The 21,982-nt window shown below is 37.0% G+C and overlaps 1 protein-coding gene across 21 annotated transcripts in view; it reads left to right on the forward strand.

Annotated features, from left to right (window-relative positions):
- SPAG6 (sperm associated antigen 6) overlaps positions 1-21,982 on the forward strand; it is a 152,080-nt gene that overhangs the window by 6,295 nt on the left and 123,803 nt on the right. For 4 of the 21 annotated variants that reach the window (XR_014073076.1, XM_081556751.1, XM_081556772.1 and 1 more), the window contains 2 exons: positions 9,454-9,620; positions 12,847-13,030. Coding sequence is in view for 20 of the 21 variants with exons in the window: in XM_081556751.1 (XP_081412877.1) it covers positions 9,454-9,620; positions 12,847-13,030 (351 nt within the window). In the remaining variant the exon portion in view is untranslated. Of the gene's footprint in view, positions 1-237; positions 336-809; positions 1,052-2,557; positions 2,610-9,453; positions 9,621-12,846; positions 13,031-21,982 lie in introns of those variants that run through there. The other 17 variants (XM_081556770.1, XM_081556756.1, XM_081556769.1 and 14 more) reach the window with 17 other exon arrangements.

Raw genomic sequence — 21,982 nt, forward strand, 5'->3', positions numbered from 1 at the left:
TTTGTAGATTTAGTCTAATAATATTCCCTCTTTTTTTTTGAGGGCTTGTTTAAAAATAGCTACTTAGACTTTCCCATGACTTTAAAAATCTATCATTGAAGACATTGTGCATTTTGCTGTTACTTTTTAAATATAAAATTATATTATTTTAAAAGTTTTTTTTGATATGGACCATTTTTAAAGTCTTTATTGAATTTATTACAATATTTTTTCTGTTTTATGTTTTTTGGCCCCGAGGCAGGTGGGATCTTAGCTTCCAAGCCAGGGATCGAACCTCCATGACTTGCATTGGAAGGTGATATCTTGACACATTAGACCACCAGGGAAGTCCCCAGGTTATACTCTTTTATTCAGTCGATCTTTTACTATTTTTCTAAATACTATGTTTCAAGCTAGGCCTATGATTTCAGGGAAAAAAATTGTTCATGCTTTCTTTTATTTCACAGAATGGTTCTCTTTTTACTCTTGCTGCCATGAAACTCAAGTTTTATGCTCAGAGTTCAGTTGTAGCAACTATTACCTAAACTATATTTCTGATTAAAAAAAAACAAAACACCCAGCCACCCTCTCCACTCCATCACTCTTAATTATTATCATTGTATCCATATCTTTTAGAGTGAACTATCTCAAAACAATGTAGGCAGAGTATGACTAAAACCAAAAATTTCATCTGAAGATAAATTTTTTTTAATTAATTTATTTATCTTAATTACTTTACAATATTGTGGTGGTTTTTGCCATACATTGACAAGAATCAGCCACAGGTATACATGTGAAAATAGATTTTTGAACTGATTGCCTTTCAAAAGTTTCCTTTTCAGGTATCACCCATGAAACATCTTGGAGCAGGCAGTCCTTTTAGCAATGTCCTCTCTTCTCTGTACTGGCCTCATTCCAACATTCTAGTCTTCTCCAGGCAGATGGGTGTAGTAGGTATATATGTAAAAGAGAAAACAACAGACTCATCATTTGCTCAGAAGAATTGAAAGCAGGGACTCAAATGGATACCTGAACATCAATGTTTACGGCAGCATTATTCACAAACCTGAAGGTGGAAACAACCCAAATGTTCATTAACACATGAATAGACAAACAAAATGCATATGCATACAATGGAATATTGTTGTTGTTTAGTCACTAAGTTGTTTCCGACTCTTTTACAACCCCATGGACTGTAGCCCACCAGGCTTCTTCTATCCATGGGATTTCCAAGGCAATAATACTGGAGTGGGTTGCCATTTCCTTCTCTAGGGGATCTTCCTGATCCAGAGATCGCACCTGTGTTGATAACGAGGCAGGCAGATTTTGTTTTGTTTTGTTTTTTTGTTTTTTGGCAGGCAGATTCTTTACCACTATTATTCAATCTTAAAAAGTAATGAAATTTTGATTATGTGCTACAATATGGACAAACCTTAAAAAAATTTTGCTAAGTGAAAGAAGCCAGACAAAAAAGGACAATATTGTATGATTCCATTTATATGAAGTATCTAAAATAGGCAAAATCATGGATACAGAAAATAGAGTAGAAACTACCACAGGCTGAGAGTGGAGAATATGGGGAGTTATTGTTTAATTGGTGTATAGTGTCTGTTAGGAATGATGAACAGGTTCTGGAAATGATAGTGGTGATGGTGGCCCATTACAACTGTACTTAATGCCACTGAATTGTGCACTTAAAGTGGTTAAAATGGTCAATTTAATGTTAGGTAGATTTTACTACAATTTAAAAAAGAAAAAAAAAAGAAGATAAGTCACCAGGGCAGCCAGAAATCTTTACTGTGACTTCAGTGAACCCAAAGGCCTGGTTTGCAGAGACTTGCTTTCAATAGAACAAAACTGAGATATTAAATATCTTTATAAAGCACCTCAAATTGAAGTAATATGTTTAGAAATTATACACATGTAATATGAAACTGAGTTATTCTTTTGTCTTTAGAAATGTTTGACCTTTTTTTCCCCTGGCAATTGGCCTGCAAAATTCAAGTGATAGGCCTATGTTGTATTAAAAGGAATTAAGGGAAAGGTTGATTGAGGCTATTCTATAATTTCTTCCAATACTTTTTTGAGAGCATGAGCTGCCTTTACTCATGTGTGAGGTCCCTATTTCTTGCCACTTGGTAAGCTTTGATCTATTTTTTGAATGAATAATTGTGGGCATGATCTGTGAGGTTTTTATTTTTGTAAAACTAGATAACAATGTAAGTATTATTAATAGAAGCAGTGTCTCCAGTACGGCTCTGGAACAAGAAACACAGAAAAGAAACTCAAAGCTATAAAGTTGGGGGTGGGGAAGATAGTAAAGATTTAGCCTATAGGTTAAATTTCATAAACATTTTCACACCATTTAATGAATTTATATATGGTAGACAAAATTGTCTTATAGATATCAGATATAATATATGAATTACTTTTACTATTAGATATAATATTAGGTAGTACTTGTTGGTTCCTTCAGTGGAGACCCCAGTGAGTTCATTAGCTGCTCACTGAGGAGGTTGTCTTATTAGATATTATAGCAGTTATTCAGACTGCTGTAACCTATGTACTCTATATTTTCATGCATTCACTCACCAAGGATCAATCACCATGGTTTCCTAATGGACAGACAGGTAAGGAAACTTTTTTTTTTATGTTATATATGCTCTTCTCCTTCCTCCTCCCCTCCCTCCCTCCTTTCCTTCTTTCCTCAGTTCCTCTTGCAGCATTATCTGTATTTTTAGGACAAATCTGAAATTAGAATAACAAAGTATGCTTAGCTTGTGTAGGATATAAAAACATGTTCCTGGGGATTGAAGACTATGAAGCATTAAGAGGCAATTCAATGACTAGAAATTCGTGGCAATATTTTCTCTGGTAAAAATGACCTTTTTCAGATATTTTAAATGGAAACTTTAGCTTTTACAAATTTTTCAAAATTCTCATTGTCTGAACAAGGGCATATGACAGAGCATCTGCATGAAAACCTAACTTTGATATTGAATATAGGAATAGAAACAAAAGGAATTGTGTGTCATTTTATTGACCTGATTTTTGCTGGGCCAGCCAAATGAAGTAGAAAAAGGGAGGAGAAAATATATAAAGCAGAAAAATTCCTTTGAGTATGTGGACAAGTGAAATATATTTTTTGGGGTAGAATATCTTACTGCTAAAATGGCAAACTGAAGATATCCAGCACTGGGAGACTTGTGGTATACTAGCTAAATACAGTAACTAATAATAAATAATAATGTAATTGTGCTTATTGTGCTTAGTCACTCAGTCATATATAACTCTTTGTGACCCCATGGACTGTAGCCCGCCAGGCTCCTCTGTCCATGGGGATTCTCCAGGCAAGAATACGGGAGTGACCATTCACCATTGCAACAAAAAGAATAAAATACTTAGGAATATATCTACCTAAAGAAACAAAAGACTTTTATATAGAAAACTATAAAACACTGATGAAAGAAATCAAAGAGGACACAAACAGATGGAGAAATATACCGTGTTCATGGATCGGAAGAATTAATATAGTGAAAATGAGTATACTACCCAAAGCAATCTATAGATTCAATGCAATCCCTATCAAGCTACCAATGGTATTTTTCACAGAACTAGAACAAATCATCTCACAATTTGTATGGAAATATAAGAAACCTCGAATAGCCAAAGCAATCTTGAGGAAGAAGAATGGAACTGGAGGAATCAACCTGCCTGACTTCAGGCTCTACTACAAAGCCACAGTCATCAAGACAGTATGGTACTGGCACAAAGATAGAAATATAGATCAATGGAACAAAATAGAAAGCCCAGAGATAAACCCACGCACATATGGACACCTTATCTTCGACAAAGGAGGCAAGAATATACAATGGAGAAAAGACAATCTCTTTAACAAGTGGTGCTGGGAAAACTGGTCAACCACTTGTAAAAGAATGAAACTAGAACACTTCCTAACACCATACACAGAAATAAACTCAAAATGGATTAAAGATCTAAACATAAGACCAGAAACTATAAAACTCCTAGAGGAAAACATAGGCAAAACACTCTCCGACATAAATCACAGCAGGATCCTCCATGACCCACCTCCCAGAATATTGGAAATAAAAGCAAAAATAAACAAATGGGACCTAATTAAAATTAAAAGCTTTTGCACAACAAAGGAAACTATAAGCAAGGTGAAAAGACAGCCTTCAGAATGGGAGAAAATAATAGCAAATGAAGCAACAGACAAACAATTAATCTCAAAAATATACAAGCAACTTCTGCAGCTGAATTCCAGAAAAATAAACGACCCAATCAAAAAATGGGCCAAAGAACTAAACAGACATTTCTCCAAAGAAGAAATACAGATGGCTAACAAACACATGAAAAGATGTTCAACATCACTCATTACTAGAGAAATGCAAATCAAAACCACAATGAGGTATCATTTCACACCAGTCAGAATGGCTGCTATCCAAAAGTCTACAAGCAATAAATGCTGGAGAGGGTGTGGAGAAAAGGGAACCCTATTACACTGTTGGTGGGAATGCAAACTAGTACAGCCACTATGGAGAACAGTGTGGAGATTCCTTAAAAAACTGGGAATAGAACTGCCATACGACCCAGCAATCCCACTGCTGGGCATATACACCGAGGAAACCAGAATTGAAAGAGACGCATGTAACCCAATGTTCATCGCAGCACTGTTTACAATAGCCAGGACATGGAAGCAACCTAGATGTCCATCAGCAGACGAATGGATAAGGAAGCTGTGGTACATATACACAATGGAATATTACTCAGCCATTAAAAAAAATACATTTGAATCGGTTCTACTGAGATGGATGAAACTGGAGCCCATTATACAGAGTGAAGTAAGCCAGAAAGAAAAACACCAATACAGTATACTAATGCATATATATGGAATTTGAAAGATGGCAATGATAACCCTATATGCGAGACAGAATAAGAGACACAGATGCATAGAACAATTTTATGGACTCTGAGGGAGAAGGTGAGGGTGGGACGTTCTGGGAGAATAGCATTGAAACATGTATATTATCATATGTGAAACAGAACACCATTCCATGTTCGATGCATGAGACAAGGGCTCAGGGCCGGGGCAATGGGAAGACCCAGAGGGATGGGATGGGGAAGGAGGTGGGTGGGGGGTCCAGGAAGGGGAACACATGTAAACCCATGGCTGATTCATGTCAATGTATGGCAAAAACTATTACAATATTGTAAAGTAATTAGCCCCCAACTAAAATAAATAAATTTATAAAAAAAAAAAAAGGAATTGAGTGACACACCTATGAAAAAGAAATAAAACTTCCTCCCATTCTTCTCTTAAAAAAAAAAAAAAAAAAAGAATATGGGAGTGGGTTGCCATGCCCTCCTGCAGGGGATCTTCCCAATCCAGGGATTGAACTGGGGTCTCATGCATTGCAGGTGGATTCTTTCCCAGCTGAGCTACCTGGGAAGCATAAGAAGTATAAACTCAGATAGATGAATTCATTCTTCAAATTCATAACATGAATTTGATAAAATTTTGATAAAGTTTGGTATATAAATTATACACATATGAGAATAAATTATTTTGTCTTTAGAAATGTTTAACCTTTTTTCCTCTGGCTTATATATGCAATTGGCCTGCAAAATTCAAGTGATAGGTGTACGTTGTATTAAAAGGAAATAAGGGAAAGGTTGATTGAGGCTATTCTATAATTTCTCTCACTACTTTTTTATGAAAGTTCTAATAGAACTTTATAATAGAACTTTCAGAGTTTTTGAGATTTAATTAAAAATTTTAGGTTAATAACCCAGTATGGATTAAGTTTCTATTTATATTTCAAGAGACAGTTCTATCAAAGGAGGAAAAAAGGGAATACCAGAATCATCAGGAAAAAGTAACATAAAACAAGTTTATGATTCTTTTAAAACTATTCTAAGCATATTTTTACTTTATATTTTTTTGCCTCATTAATGTATTTTTATGAAACTTTAAATATATGTTAAGAAATTTAGCTTTTCTTTTTTAGAGTATTGACCTGTTTTACTTAAAATGGTACATGTTCATTATAAAAAAATCAAGTTATACTCAAGAACAAAACAACAAAAAACCCTAACTGAATTGAAAACTGGGCAAAGGGCTTAAACAGGCATTTCAACAAAGAAGATGCACAAATGTTCAATAAATACATTCACCATCATTAGTGAGAAGGAAATAAAAATGAATCCACAAGGAGATACCACTTCATACCTACTAGGATGTGTTATTCTAAAAAAAATAAAATGCAAGCATTGGTGAGGATGGGGAGAAATTTAAACCCTTGTACTTTGCTGGTGGGAGTTTAAAATGATGCAGCCTCAGTGTAGTGCAGCAGCAGCAGCAGCAGTGTAGTGGAAAGTGGTTTAAAGGTTCCTAGATAGTGGTGATGATTACACACCATTGTAATCATGTGTAAATGTAAATGTGTTTCATGCCACTGAATTGTACACTAGAAAATGCTTAAAATGTTATGTGTATTTTACAACTATTAAAAAACTTAAGTAATAAGCAACCACAAGGAAGAGTTCAACAAATGGTTGGTTTTAGATCCAGCTTTCTAGAAGGAACCATGTCAACATTTGGTAGTCATTCTAATACCTTATTTTTGCAGATTGAATTGTTGTGAAATACTTCAGAAATTATCTCTATAAAAAGTGTAGAGAATAACGTAAGCAACACTTATGCACATGAACGTGCTGAATTTTTTAACATGAGCTGTGGCCTATGCCTGAGAAGGGGGGCTGTGTGCTTGCGAAGTTAACCAGCCCGAGCAGGATGCAAACTTGCAACAGTGGCCTTCTGTAAAAGGATCTAACCAAGTGAAATTAGACAGAAAAAAGATCACTGAAGAAAACTGGGAAACAAGAAAAGCCACAGGTCACATCATTAAATGTTTCTGTGATAAGCATCCTTATTCTCTGCTTATGTTATTTGATAGTACTGTTTATCTTATTTTGGTCTAATTCTAAATGTTGTGTTTTCCTTTTATTTCTATTTCACGTGTTTCTGGATATAACACTACAAAAGAATATTGGTAATATATATCTGCAGGTCAGGAAGCAACAGTTAGAACTGGACATGGAACAACAGACTGGTTCCAAATAGGAAAAGGAGTACGTCAAGACTGTATATTGTCACTCTGCTTATTTAACTTATATGCAGAGTACATCATGAGAAACGCTGGGCTGGAAGAAACACAAGCTGGAATCAAGATTGCCGGGAGAAATATCAATAACCTCAGATATGCAGATGACACCACCCTTATGGCAGAGAGTGAAGAAGAACTAAAGAGCCTCTTGATGAAGGTGAAGGAGGAGAGTGAAAAAGTTGGCTTAAAGCTCAACGTTCAGAAAACTAAGATCATGGCATCTGGTCCCATCACTCCATGGGAAATAGATGGGGAAACAGTGGAAACAGTGTCAGACTTTATTTTTTTGGGCTCCAGAATCACTGCTGATAGTGACTGCAGCCATGAAATTAAGAGACGCTTACTCCTTGGAAGGAAGGTTATGGCCAACCTAGATAGCATATTTAAAAGCAGAGACATTACTTTGCCAACAAAAGTCCGTCTAGTCAAGGCTATGGTTTTTGCAGTGGTCATGTATGGATGTGAGAGTTGGACGGTGAAGAAAGCTGAGCGCCGCAGAATTGATGCTTTTGAGCTGTGGTGTTGGAGAAGACTCTTGAGAGTCCCTTGGACTGCAAGGAGATCCAATCAATCCATCCTAAAGGAGATCAATCCTGGGTGTTCATTGGAAGGTCTGATGTTGAAGCTGAAACTCCAATACTTTGACCACCTCATGCGAAGGGTTGACTCATTGGAAAAGACCCTAATGCTGGGTAGGATTGGGGGCGGGAGGAGTAGGGGACGACAGAGGATGAGATGGTTGGATGGCATCACCGACTCAATGAACATGGGTTTGGGTAGACTCCGGGAGTTGGTGATGGACAGAGAGGCCTGACGTGCTGCAATTCATGGGGTCGCAAAGAGTCGGACACGACTGAGCGACTGAACTGAACTGAACTGATACCTGCTTTTATAGGTCACAGGGGTATTTTTTAACAAAAGGTGTAATAACATGCAAGTTGAACAGCCCATTGTAAATTAAGTTTAAAAATCAAGCGGCACTTTGTTCTAGTTTGAACTCTGTCGTCACCTGTTTTTGTAGTATTAGACTAAAACACCTTTATTAAGGGGTTGCTTCCAAGATGACACAGTGGTAAAGAATCTGCCTGCCCATTCTAAAGAAGATCCCCTGGAGTAGGAAATGGCAATCCACTCTGGTACTCTTGCCTGGAAAATTCCATGGACCGAGGAACCTGGAGGTCTACAGTCCATAGGGTCATAAAGAGATGGACACAACTGAGCTCACAGCACAGCAGAGTTAATATAGAATTGGAATATTCAATAAAATGATCCAAATGAAATAATTTACCCCACCTCCTCAATTTTCCATATTAATTCCATCCAATTTTATGTATTATTTAGTAAGTATGAATAAAGAATGTCTGAATTTCTAACCTTGCTCCTGCATTTTAGCTGTGTGATTTCCCTAATTTTTCTCAGCCTTCATTTCCACATCTGTAAAACAGACAAGATAATAGGACCTACTTCATAGGTTTGTTATGGGAATTCAGTGAATTGATATAGAAAATAAGTTCTTAACACAAAATAATATATAAGCTACTTTTATTATTGTGCTGTAATGATGGTATTCCTACTATGTATTCAACCCTAGAATGAATATTAATGAGAGCTAGTAATGTGACATACTTCCTTATCTTAAAGGATTTATTTATTTGGAGACAATGTCAGAAATCTGAATTTACAGCCCTTTATGAATGGGAAGCCCTAGTCGAATGGCCCTTCTAGCTCACCTGGCCCTGAAATAGATCCTGATAAAATTTCTGTAATAGACTCTAAGTCGGTTGGAATCAGAGAAAAAACCACCAGAAGACTTGAGAGGAAAGAACTGAACTGAGCCCTGAAAGAGATAGGGTTTGCAAAGGCTGTTGTTGGGGGGGCGGGGCACGTGGGGTTAAGGGGGGAGGAACATAGCTCCTCAATACCTTTCCCCCACCCCCACCCCCATAACCCTGCTACGTAGGCCTTCTACTGTGTGCTTTACAGCCTCTCTCTGCATTCCTCGTGACGTCACACAGCTAGAGTTTGCCAAATCAGGGATTTAAACTCTGGTTCTCCAAAGCCGTTCTTAGTTCCATGCTAGGCTGCTGCTTTGATAATTGCAGGTTATATTATTCTATGCCTTGTCCAGTTGGCTGCTGCTTAATATCATATTAGTTTTTAGTGGATTGGTTTTGTTTGTTTGTTTTTAATGATATTTCCCTTTGCATTTTCCTATCTGCATATATGCTGAATGGTATGTTTGCTTTTTAATTTAAAACTTGCTGATTTCTTATTTCTTGTAACTTAGGCGTAATGGCTTTGCTGAGGCCTCTTCTTCTGGATGTGGTCCCAACAATTCAACAGACTGCTGCTTTGGCTCTGGGGAGACTGGCTAATTATAATGATGACCTGGCAGAAGCAGTCGTGAAGGGTGACATTCTTCCACAGCTTGTTTATTCACTGGCAGAACAGAATGTAAGAATTTTTTAAAACCAAAGTTATATGATTTTTGTTTTGGATTTAAAAAAAATTGATAATTTAGGTACAATTGCAAGTGTGTAGGCATAGAATTATTAGGATATTAATACAACCTTCAATTCTTTGAACTACATAATAATACCTTTAGGGTGTTTTACTTTGGGGCTAATAGACAGCTTTTCTGCATTACTGTTAGTATAGGAGAAAACACATTAAAGTTTTTAATGGAATTATACACACAGTAGTGCTTCTATATATGGTCTTATTCAAGTTATAGGATCAGTCTTCGAAAGATATATGGCACCCTGGGCAAATAAGTTATATACAGTAGTGTGTTATTCACTCAGTCCAACTCTTTGTGACCTCATGGACTGTAGCCTGCCAGGCTTCTCTGTCCGTGGGATTCTCCAGGCAAGAATACTGGAGTGGGTTGCCATTTCCTCTTCTAGGGGATCTTCCTGACCCAGGGATCGAAACCAGGTCTCCTGGGTTGCAGGCAGATTCTTTACCATCTGAATCTAGTTAATGGGCAATGGAAGAGAGAGCTTTGAAGCAAGGGGGAAGAGAAGCATTTGAAAGCAAGGAGAATGCATGTAAGGGAAGGTTTGACAAAGCATTTTTGCCAAGTATGCAAGCATGTCAAGCCTTTTAAGGGTCATCTAAGAGTGCTTCCATTTTTTTCCCATCCTGTCTGGTTTCCTTTATGTTCCTAACAATAGTTAAGGATCTTCCTCTAGGTAGGGTCTTTGCCTGTTTGTTCCATCCTGTTGCTTTATCATAACCTAGGGATATATCTTTCTTGACATGTCTTTAAGATTAAATTATTTTTCTTACACATGTACAACCAGAGGACAAACAATTCAATTAAAAAAAGGGCAAAAGACTCACATAGACATTTATCCAAAGAAAATGTACAAAGAGCCAAGATGAAAAAGTACTCAATGGCATTAGTCATTAGGAGATGAAAATCAAAACTGTGAAGAGCCAGCATTGTACCTACCAGGATGGCCATAACAAATAAAAGAAAGAAAAAAAAGGAACATAGCAAGTGTTATTGAAGATATGGAAAAGTTGTGTACAGTGGCACAGCTGCTATGGAAAACAATTTGGCAGTTCCTCAGTAAGTTAAACATAATTACTATATGACCCAGTAGTTCTACTCCTGGTTATATTTCCAAAGGAATTGAAAACAGGTGTTCAAGCAAAACTTGAACACAAACATTCATAGCAGCATTATTTGCAGTAGCCAAAAGAACGACTAGATAAAGTAAATGTTATATATCCATACAATGGAGTATTCTCAGTCATAAAAAGGGATGAAGTACTGGTTCATCCTACAACATGGATGAACCTTGAAAAAGTTATGTTAAGAGGAAGAAGCCAGACAAGGCTACATATTGTATGATTCCATTTATATGAAGTATCCAGAAAATGCAAATCCATAGAGATGGACACAGATTAATGATTGCCAGGAGCTGGGGGAAGAGGGGAGTGAGAAGTGGCTACTTAATGTAGGGGATTTCTTGTTAGAGTGATGAAAATATTCTAGAACTGGATAGGTATGGTTGCACAACATTGTGAATGCACTAAATGTCACTGAATTGTACTCTTTAAAATGGCCAAATTTTTTTTTTTTTACCAAAATGAAATAAAATTCTAATTGCTTTAAAATGTGCCTTTTTTTTTTTTCCCTAAGATTGGAGAGTCATTTGCTAATGACTTTTATCTCTAGGAGGAGTTACAGAAATTGTATTTTTCCCGTAGGTGTTCTTTCTATCATCAAATGCTTGGACTCTTAGCTCCTTCTCTGAGGGCAAGGTCTGTGTTTGATATCTCACATAGAAGGTTCTCAACAGGTTTTCTAGGTGTGAATGAGTACCCATTAGTTAAAGCACCAGGGCACACTTGAGGAGAAAGTGAGAATGGGAAGCATCTTCACAGGCTTCTGTCTCCTTCCCCTTCCAGGCCTTTAACCCATTTCTCACATGAGATTTAATCTCTTCTCTATGTGTACAAAGTCCTCTGGTTTGGTTTTTCCTCCCTTTTCCTTCCAGGTTTTCTTTCGTTCCTTCCTTCCATCCTTTCTTCTTTCTCTTCTCTTTTCTTTTCTGGCAGTTCTTTTGGTGAGGCATTCCAGGAGAGAAGAGAGTTACGGGTTTGGAGAAGCAGAAGTTAAGAGGAAGGGAGAGTGAGACAGGAGAGTGTGAATTCTAGGCACTGTAGTTAATACTAACTATTGGTGCTCAATAAAGTGTGAATTTGAAAATTCTGCAATATACATTCAAACCAGCTTACAGTAATGACAAGAAATGTATCACTATTATTTTTCCACAATCATGAGAAAATAATCTATGGAAAGCTACTTTAAAATTCTATTCTAATTTTTGTAATGATTTAGTAGATATTTGGTTATGGACTTGTAAAATTGGACTTCATAAAAAATATTTTAATATCTATATATGTTGACATTTAAGAAACTAAAGAAATAAATCAAAACATTGTTACTAACAGTATATTCCTTATCTTTTCAACATATCCTAATTTTGAGATACAATCTGTTAAAATATACCTTTTGTATTTTCTCTCTCATATAATTTTTTTTTTGATTTTTAATATTTTAGCCTATGTAAATAGAATGCTTTCAAAACAGTTGCTGTAGTCACCTAGTTGCTTTTTTTGTATACACTGTGAAGAAATAGAAACTTTATCTGATGATTGCTAAGTGCACCTCAGAGCATAGTTGTTATTTCAGGACAACACGGGACATGAGAAAGGTTAGTTAAGGTCATGCTTAGAGACTGAGGGCAAGTAAAGGAAATGAATTTGTCAGGTGACTGTTTAGGTGCACGTGCTAACAATCTAGGAGTTCCCACAGGACAAACAATACCTTTCATTGTAATGCACAAACATAAACTCCCATTATTTTATGAATCTGTAGGAAATATAATGCTGACATTTTATTTTATGTAGTTTCCAAATGCATGTTTCAGAGCAAAACATTTGAAATGAAATTAAAGATGTACACTGTTTCAGTTCAGTTACTGAACAAAAGCAATGGGGAAGCCTCAAAAAATCAAAATGATTTTGCAGAATGTTTTTCATCTTTTGTATTTAAAAACTGCTGAGCTTTTTTTTTTTTTTCAAATATCAGTGTCATTTCTTATGTTTGTTTTGGTCTGTTTTAGCTTGATTCACATTGAGTTTTGTCTATTTATCCTTGTAGCGTTTTTACAAGAAAGCAGCTGCCTTTGTGTTACGAGCAGTTGGTAAACATTCTCCCCAACTAGCCCAGGCAATAGTTGATTGTGGAGCACTGGACACACTGGTGATTTGCTTGGAAGATTTTGACCCTGGAGTCAAAGAGGCTGCAGCCTGGGCACTTGGCTATATTGCAAGACATAATGCAGGTAATGGCCCTTATTATAAAATAGGATTATTAAAGTTTACATTAATTAGGTAAACCTGGTTTTGCTTACTAGTAAACTATAGATATGAGGTCTTAATGATATGTCTATACATTATGGGAGATAAGTTTTGAATGAAGGCTAAATTGTTTGGATCACAAATTCATAAAAAAAAAAACCAAGCCCCTATACATGTCAGTCTTGATCTTAGTTAGCAAAAGAGACATTTGAAGATAGAGTGGGAAGCCGGGGGACATGGGGAGAATGAGATATTGATTGATTCAAAGACCTTGGTAAATTGGTTCTGTTACAAAATTATTAGAGTTTGTTACTCCCCAGGGGACATGGGTCTTCACTCTCACTTATGGCAGGGTGTTCCAAGGTAGCCAAAAGCCGTGTTGTATGAGTGAATAATGTTGAAAAGGTGTGGGCATGGTAGCTTTCTAGAATATATTTGTATTCAGCCCAAAATTGGCAGGAAGAAGAAGAAAGAGAAAGAGCACCTTTTCTTATCAATTGAGCTCAGTGAGGCCATCAAGAAGGGACCTGGGCCTCTTGTGTGAAGGTTGTGCTGATACACTTGATTGGTAGAAAATACACAGTGAACAAAATTGCCCCCACCACTTTACAGAAGTTGCTAAATAATATGCAAATAACACAATAAGAGAATAACAGTTTTAAACATGTAAAAATGAAAACTTTACTAGTAATCAAAGAATTGCATAATAAAACATCATTGAAAGTAAAGCAGAGAAAAAACCAAGTGGTTAAGAGCACTGTGGCCTTAGCTAGAATCTGAGTTTGAGTCCAAGTTCCAGTCTTTAGTTGCTGTGTAACCTTGGACATGGCTTTTAAACTGTCTGAAACTGAACTTCTTCATCTGTAAGAAAGGTTGTACTACTTCCACACTTGTGAGATTGATGAGATAGGCCAGTACATGGAAAATATTCAATACATTTAATATTATTAAAACTGAAGATTTGAGAGGGCATGATGATGTTTCTATTGACAAAGTCACTAGAAATTGTATGAACTTGTAGAAAGCCATGCAAATCTAAGCCATAAAAGAGTTTATGGTTACTGTAGAAAGCCTGCTTTGAGAATTCATCCTAAGGTGAGAATCCCACAGAATGAAGAAGCTGCATTTATGCAAAAGTTATTATAGTATTATTTGTAACATCAAAACCCCTCAAATATTTGGTAGAAATTTAGGGGTTAAATTATAGAAGTTTACTTAATGGAATCTCATTCAACAGTTATAATATCCTGCATGATAACATGAAAAAGTGATTATAATGTGAAAAGTTAGAAAATTATATATTACAATTGTGTGTATGTGTGAAAGTCGCTCAGTCATGTCCAACTCTTTGCAACCACATGGACTTTATAGTCCATGGAATTCTCCAGGCCAGGATACTGGAGTGGCTAGCCTTTCCCTTCTTCAGGGGATCTTCCCACTCCAGGAATCGAACCCAGGTCTCCTGCATTGCAGACAGATTCTTTACCAGCTGAGCCATAATGATATAAAAATAAAATCTTATGTGGATATAAATTACAAGCGAGTACATGTTTGTGTTACTAGGGTTATAGAATGAAGAATATTTTAAATTCATTTTCTAGATTTTTCAATGTGTGTGCATGTATAAAATAATGACTACTGTTTATTGAGTAATTACTATGTGCCTGGCTCTGTGTGGTATGCATCAGGATATTATCTCATTTTAGCTGCAGATTCACTTAGGGCAGGTATTACTCTCCCTGTTAAACAGAGGAAGAGAGTGGAACATACAGGATGCCTGAAGTTACGTTAATGATTGAGCCAAAACTGGAATCTAAATCTGTCTGACTCCAAAGCCATATGTCAACCCCGTACCATACAGTTTCACTGCGTACTTCTTGAAAGAGTATTGAATGAGAAATTCAAAACAGAAACAGGAAGTGGCTGTCCCATAGTTATGTTTAATTTGGTTTTTAAATGATGACACTTTTGAAGACAATAAAATGATGTAAAAATAAATCAAGAAAGAAAACTATTGTCATGCTTAGAATGATTCAGAATTGGTACAATAAAATTATTTCCTTAATATCTAAATTTTGGTTTTCCAAGTAGGTTCACCTTAGAACTATTGCTTAACACATGTTGATTGAGAAAACTAAGGCAGTGTTTTAAATTAGAAGCTGGTTATCATGGGGAAACTACATGAGTATATTTAGCCATTTTTTTTTTAAATGTCAGAGGACTTGACAGATCATAACATGAGTATTTTAAAGGGTGATGCAAAAGAACTTTGAGGACAACCGTGCAGATACTCTTGTCAGGCGGGTGCCCATAGATAACCTTTCCATATTTCCCTTTTGTTGAATCTGAGGCTAAATGATTATAGTTTATAAATAGGCTCTGTCTAAGGGATTCCATTCCAATTTCTTGCTATAATCTGGCTCCCACATGGAATTCCCAGTGTAATTTCAATATTTCACAGTCATTAGGGGCTTGGGACCCAGAAGCTCCCAGAAGGGATTACTGAATAGATTTCTCAGAAGGAAAGGGAATTGTTATCTAGTAAGCAGTAAGTCATAATTCACATCCTGAATACCAGTGAAAAGAGAAGATTTACCTTCAAATGACCTGATTTCTTTCTTGATGATCTCCTAAGAATGGAATATATTGAGATGGAAGGGATTCATTCAGCGTTTTCTTCTGGGAATTAGTGATAAATTGTTTGATTAGGTAGTTTAAGAAATATAAACCTTAAAGGAGATACAAAAGAAATGACCTTTAAGGGCAATAGAAGGAAAACGTTTTGCATGTAGGAAACAAAAATAAAGTAAACTCACAATTGCTAAAAGAGGAAGGTCAGTGGGCATTATCTGATGTTTCCTTATTTGAAAAATACAATTTTTAAAAGCTACTTGTACATATAGATTTTAAGGCATTGTACAGATAACCAAAGGAAACTGGAGGCTAACCATCAGAAATGATGGTCGTAGTGTTGCTTTTAACTCTGGGCAAATTGCCTCAGTAAATTTCCATGATAGAGTCACCAGTTACTGAACACACTTGATAATACATACCTCTTTGAAGATAAGTAAACTACCTCTTTCTGTTTTGGGTTCCTTAAGAAAGGCTCAGACTGATTGGCGCTCTTCCTCTATCCCGCTACAGTCTCCCCCTCAGCAGAATTATCCTGGTTGCGTGTTTACCTAACTAGTGTCAAATCTCTCATTATTTTCAAGGACTCGTCTTGCTTCTGTAACTATAAGGGGTGAGGCCAGAGGAACGGTGGGCTCTGCTGCTTTAGTGCTCGCATCGGGAGGGCCCAGGCCCTCCCTCCCCGCTCTGCCTGGCAGCCTGGCTCCAGCCTTGCACCTGTGGAGAAGTGCTGCCAGTGACCTGGGTGGAGTGTGTGGCAGCCGTCCCAGCACTAGGGGACTGAGGTGGGGGCAGTGGCCTGGCAGCAGCCTGAGGAAGGTGGAGCCACGTAGGTGTTTTGGAGGAATGCTCTTCCATGTTTGGGCTAAAAAGAAATAAATTTTAAGTGTCTGTTTAGGAGCTTTAGCTAAAAACACTGTCTCTTGTAAACTTTGTTTCCTATAAACCTTTGCTGTCTCTGAGTAAACCTTGGCAAGTTCTCAGTCCTGGCAAAGTGGAATAGGTTGGATTAAGTGTCCTAAACATTTTAATTATTAACACAATCACCCTATTACAGATGAGGAAACTGAAATAGAGAGGTTAAAGGATTTATTCTGGTCAGACGGCAGTTTATGGCAGAGCTGTTTGGCCATTACTCAGAAGCCTTCAGAGATTCTTTCTTTTTATAATGTGAGAAAGGCAAGTGTATGAAAGGTCATCACTCTTCTTCTTAAGCTCCTTGCAGTATCTGCAAGTCTCGCCAGATACTTCTGTTCTTAATTCCCGATGACTGGTTCCACATGTGTGACTATGCTGTCTCCCAGGGACCTGCTTTATCTCCTTAAGACCTAAATCAAATGAGAGACTTCCCTCCCTGCTTGGTAGTAGTCAGGAGAGGGGATGGCTGCAGCCCCAGATGAGCAGTGCTTAGCGGGCTCAGCTGATTAGGATTCCACAGAAACAGCGAGTAGACTGTCTTGTTCACCAAGTAGATAACGTAAAGGAGGAATCCAGACAGAGCTGGCTGGCCTGATTCTTTTCTGTGTCATTTAGAATGATGAAATGATAAAAAGAGAAAATAATTTTAAAAAGCAGAATTTTTGCATATATTCTTCTTGTGCCACTCATGCCACCCATATATAAATACCAGTAGTCTACCTCGTGTGGAACAGGCTTAGAATGCAGTACTTAATTTTTTAAAAATCTACATGTTAGTGACAGATATCTGAGATAATTAGAACTCTGTACTGTAGGTCTTAGAGTAAGGAAGGAGGGGGAGAAGGGGACAAGAGGATGGTAATTCTGTGTTAAAAGCCTGAAAGACTTTAGTGATACCTGTAGATAATAAGTTGGTTTCTGTGCCATCTTTTATAACTTGTTTTATCTTGGAGGGGTTGAGGAACACATAAGCATAGAGGAAAATGATGTATATGAGATTATATGTTATACCAATTTTGCTCCTAACATTTATTTCTACCAATACTTTTCTCCTTATTTAGGTGTTGGTAAAAAAAATAAAAGTGAAAATAAATGTCTCTTCTATGTTCTTTGGACATGGACACCAAATGTGTTAAAGTAACATTTTAAAAAATAAATTTATTTATTATTTATTTTATTTTTGGCTATGGTGGGTCTTTACTGTAGCATGGGCTTTTCCCTAGCTTTGGAGAGCAGCAGCTATTCTCTAGCTGCAGTGTGTGGATGTCTCCTTGTGGTGGTTTCTCTTGTTGTGGAGCACAAGCTTCAGCAGCTGCAGCTCCTAGACTCCAGAGCACAGGCTCAATAGTTGTGATGCACAAGCTCAATAGTTGTGATGCACAAGCTTAGTTGCTTGGCAGCATGTGGGATCTTCCTGTACCAGGAATTGAACCCGTGTCTCCTGCTTTGGCAAGTGGATTCTTCACTATTGAGCCACCAGGGAAGCCCTAAAATAACATTTTTAATTGTAACTTTTACTCAGTGGTTACCGAATTTGTTAGTCTTTTTTAGGGTTAGTTTGTATGCTGGTAAAAAGTTACATGTGAATTTTTCTGTATTTTTATTTCTTGTGATTTTTAAAGTATAGACTTTTGATTAATAACATCTTCTAAGCTTTCTTTGCATTTTTTTTGGAATTCAGAATATGGAACAATAAAACATAACTCTGTAATCTCAGATCCCCAAGTCACTGAGAACTACAACTTTATATATAAGGCTAGCAAGCAATTTCTTTATCTCCATCATCATCATCATTGTAATTATCAAAAAGTATTTGAGGCACTTATGTCTGTGTTACCATATCTTTTGTTACTGTACAAGGTAAAATAAGTTGGCTAACATCTCACATCTAAGACTTTATAATCTAATATGGAAGAATTGATACAGTGAGCATAGAGGTCATCCAGAGAGCTGACCAAATATCGAACAAAAAGGTACAATATTATCTTAAGAATATGAATAAAATATTGGGTGATTTTACTTTGGATCAAGTGAAAGACAAATTGTGAGTTATGTTTTTGTACTGTGGTAGAAAGGGGAATCTTTACTTTGTTTTTAAAAACTTTGTTATATCCAGATAACCTCTGAACTCTGTGGGGCATAGATATAAAAGGAAAAAGTGACATTGATAGTGATAAACACACACACCTACAATCAATTAATCTTTGACAAAGGAGGCAAGAATATACAACGGGAAAAAGTCTCTTCAGCAAGTGGTGTTAGGAAAGTTGGACAGCCACATGTAAATCAGTGAAGTTAGAATATGCCCTCTCACCATACACAAAAATAAACTCAAAATGGCTTAAAGACAAACATTAAGACATGACACCATGAAACTAGAAGAAATCATAGGCAAACATGCTATGATATAAATTGCACCAGTGTTTTCTTCACTCAGTCTCCCGAGGCAATAGAAATAAAAGCAAAAACAAACAAATGGGACCTGATCAAACTTACAAGCTTTTGCACAGCAAAGGAAACCACAGACCAAACGAAAAGACAATTTATAGAATGGAAGAAAATATTTGCGAACAATGTGACTCACAAGGGCTTAATTTCCAAAACATACAAACAGCTCATACAACTACAACTCAACAACAAAAACAACCAATCAAACCATGGGCAGAAGACCTCAATGTCTTCTTTCTCCAGAGAAGAAATACAAATGTCTAATAGGCACACAAAAAAGATGCTCAATATCACTAATTTTTAGAGAAATGCAAGTCAAAATGACAATGAGGTACTACCTCACACCAGTCAGAATGGTGATTATCAAAAAGTCACAAATAACAAAATGCTTGAGAGTGTATGGAGAAGAGGGAACCCTCCTATACTGCTGGTATGAATGTAAGTTGGTACAGGCACTATGGAAAGCAGTATGGAGGTTCCTCAGTAAGCTAAAAATAGAGTTGCTGAATGATCCATCAGTTCCCTTCCTGGACATATATCCAGACAGAACTCTAATTCAAAATGATACATGTACCCCTCCATTCATAGCAACATTATTCACAATAGCTAAGACATGGAAACAAAGGTCCGTTGACAGATGAATTGATAAGAAGATGTAGTACATGTATATAATGGAATACTACTCAGCCATCAAAATGAATGAAATAATGCCATTTGCAATAACATGGATGGACCTAGAGATTATTAAGTGAAGTAAGTTAGAAAAAGACAAATACCATAGGATATCTCTTATATGTGGAATCTAAAATATGACACAAATGAAACTCTTAGAAGAGATCATAGGCAAAACACCTATCTATGAAATAGATCAATTCACCTGTCTATGGAATAGAAATAGATTCAGGGCCATGGAGAACAGACTTATGGTTGCTAAGAGGGAGGGGGTTGGGAAAGGGATGGAGTGGGAATTTGGGGTTAGCAGATGTAAGCTAATGTATATGGAATGGATAAACAACAAGTTCCTGATAATTAGGAAAATTTTAGGCATGACTGGAACAACGTTCATATGTGAATCTACTTTTTCAACTGTAAACTTTTTGGAATCTAAATACTGTAGATCGAGCATTGCCAATAAAATTTAGCAGCTAAATTGAGACATGCTGTAAGTGCAAAATATACACTGGATATCCAAGACTTATGTGAAGAAAAGAGTATAAAGTATCTCATTAAAACTTTTAAATATTGATTACATGTTGAAATTATAGTATTTTGGATATATTGTGTTAATGTGATTGTTTAAAAATTTTATTTTAAATTTATTCTTAAATTAGAGGATAACTGCTTTACTGCTTTACAATGTTTCATTAGTTTCTGCTGTTCAACAATGTGAATCAGCTGTAAGTATACGTATATCCAGGCTTCCCAGGTGTCTCAGTGGTAAAGAATCTGCCTGCCAATGCAGGAGATGCAGATTTGATCCTGGGGTCAGGAAGATCCCCTGGAAAAGGAAATATCAACCCACTCCAGTATCCTTGCCTGGGAAATCCCATGGACAGAGGAGCCTGGTTGGCTACACTCCTTGGGGTCGCAAAGAGTTGAATAGGTCTTAGCAACTATACAACAAAAACAATGCATATATCCCCTACCTCTTGAGTCTCCCTCCCACCACTCCCCATCCCACCCCCCTAGGTCATCACAGACACCGAGCTGAGCTTCCTGTGCTATACAGCAGCTTCCCACTAGCTATCTGTTTAACACATGATAGTGTATACATGTCAATGCTACACTCTCAATTAGTCCCACCCTCTCCTTCCCCCCACCCCTGCCCATGTCCACAAATCTATTCTCTACATCTGTGACTCTATTCCATTATTGAAATTAATCTCACCTACTTATTTTTCCTTTTAAGTGTGGCTACTAGAAAATTTTAAATTAAATATGTGGCTCATGTTCCCATCAGCCAGTACTGACTGAGAATTCCTGTGCTGTGCTCTGTGTTTTTTCGTTAAAAGGCAATGAAGTGGTGATGCTGTGGCCTCAAAAAGTCACTTATTATTCATGTTTTTAGTATAGCTGAATGGCAATATGTAGTAAGTTAAGGAATATGGAACTAAACGTACTATTTGGGGAGAAATAAATGATGAGTCAACTTCAAGCAGCCACTTAAGGGCTGAAATATACTTTATAAGTGGCCAAACTATCAGACTTGCACATTGTCAATGGGGCCCCATATTGATAATACCCTTTGGAAAACAGTATTGCAGTGCTTATTACCTTGACCTATATGAAATTACCTATATTTGATTGGTCTTGACTTAACAAAAACAGCAGTTTCTTGTGGTTTAATCTAAAAATATCAAGAACCTCTGAAGCAGGGCAGCTAAAGCCTGTGCTCTGGGACAACCTAGAGGCATAGGGTGGGAAGGGAGGTGGGAGGGGGCGTTCAGGATTGGGGAACACATATATGCCTATGGCCTGCTCATGTTATGTATGGCAAAAACCATCACAATATTCTATAGTAATTATCCTCCAATTAAAATTAATTAATTAAAAAAAGCCACCATTCTTCTCCTCAGGACCACCTCCTCAGAGCCTCTGTCTTAAGTAAATACACACATGTATGCACATACATATGAATGCTGTATGTTTGTTTAATGTGTGTAATATGTATGTATGAATATAGGACCCATGGTAGCTAGCCTCCAAGACGCCCCTCAAATGTTCCACATCCTGGCATTCTCACACTTGTACAGTCCCTCCCATATCACACCAGGATTGACCTGTGTTACCACTAGACTGCAACAGAAACAATGGTCTGCCACTTCTGAGCATGGGTGACCAGCTTTACAAGCCTTTACAAGGATTCTGTTTTGGGCATCTCTCATCACTTGCTTGGAGGGAAGCCACTGCTATGACATGAGGACCCTCAGGTAGCCCAT

Source organism: Giraffa tippelskirchi, chromosome 13 (assembly GCF_054371585.1).
Source record: "Giraffa tippelskirchi isolate mGirTip1 chromosome 13, T2T-mGirTip1v1.2.pri, whole genome shotgun sequence".
In the NCBI taxonomy this organism is placed as follows: domain Eukaryota; kingdom Metazoa; phylum Chordata; class Mammalia; order Artiodactyla; family Giraffidae; genus Giraffa; species Giraffa tippelskirchi.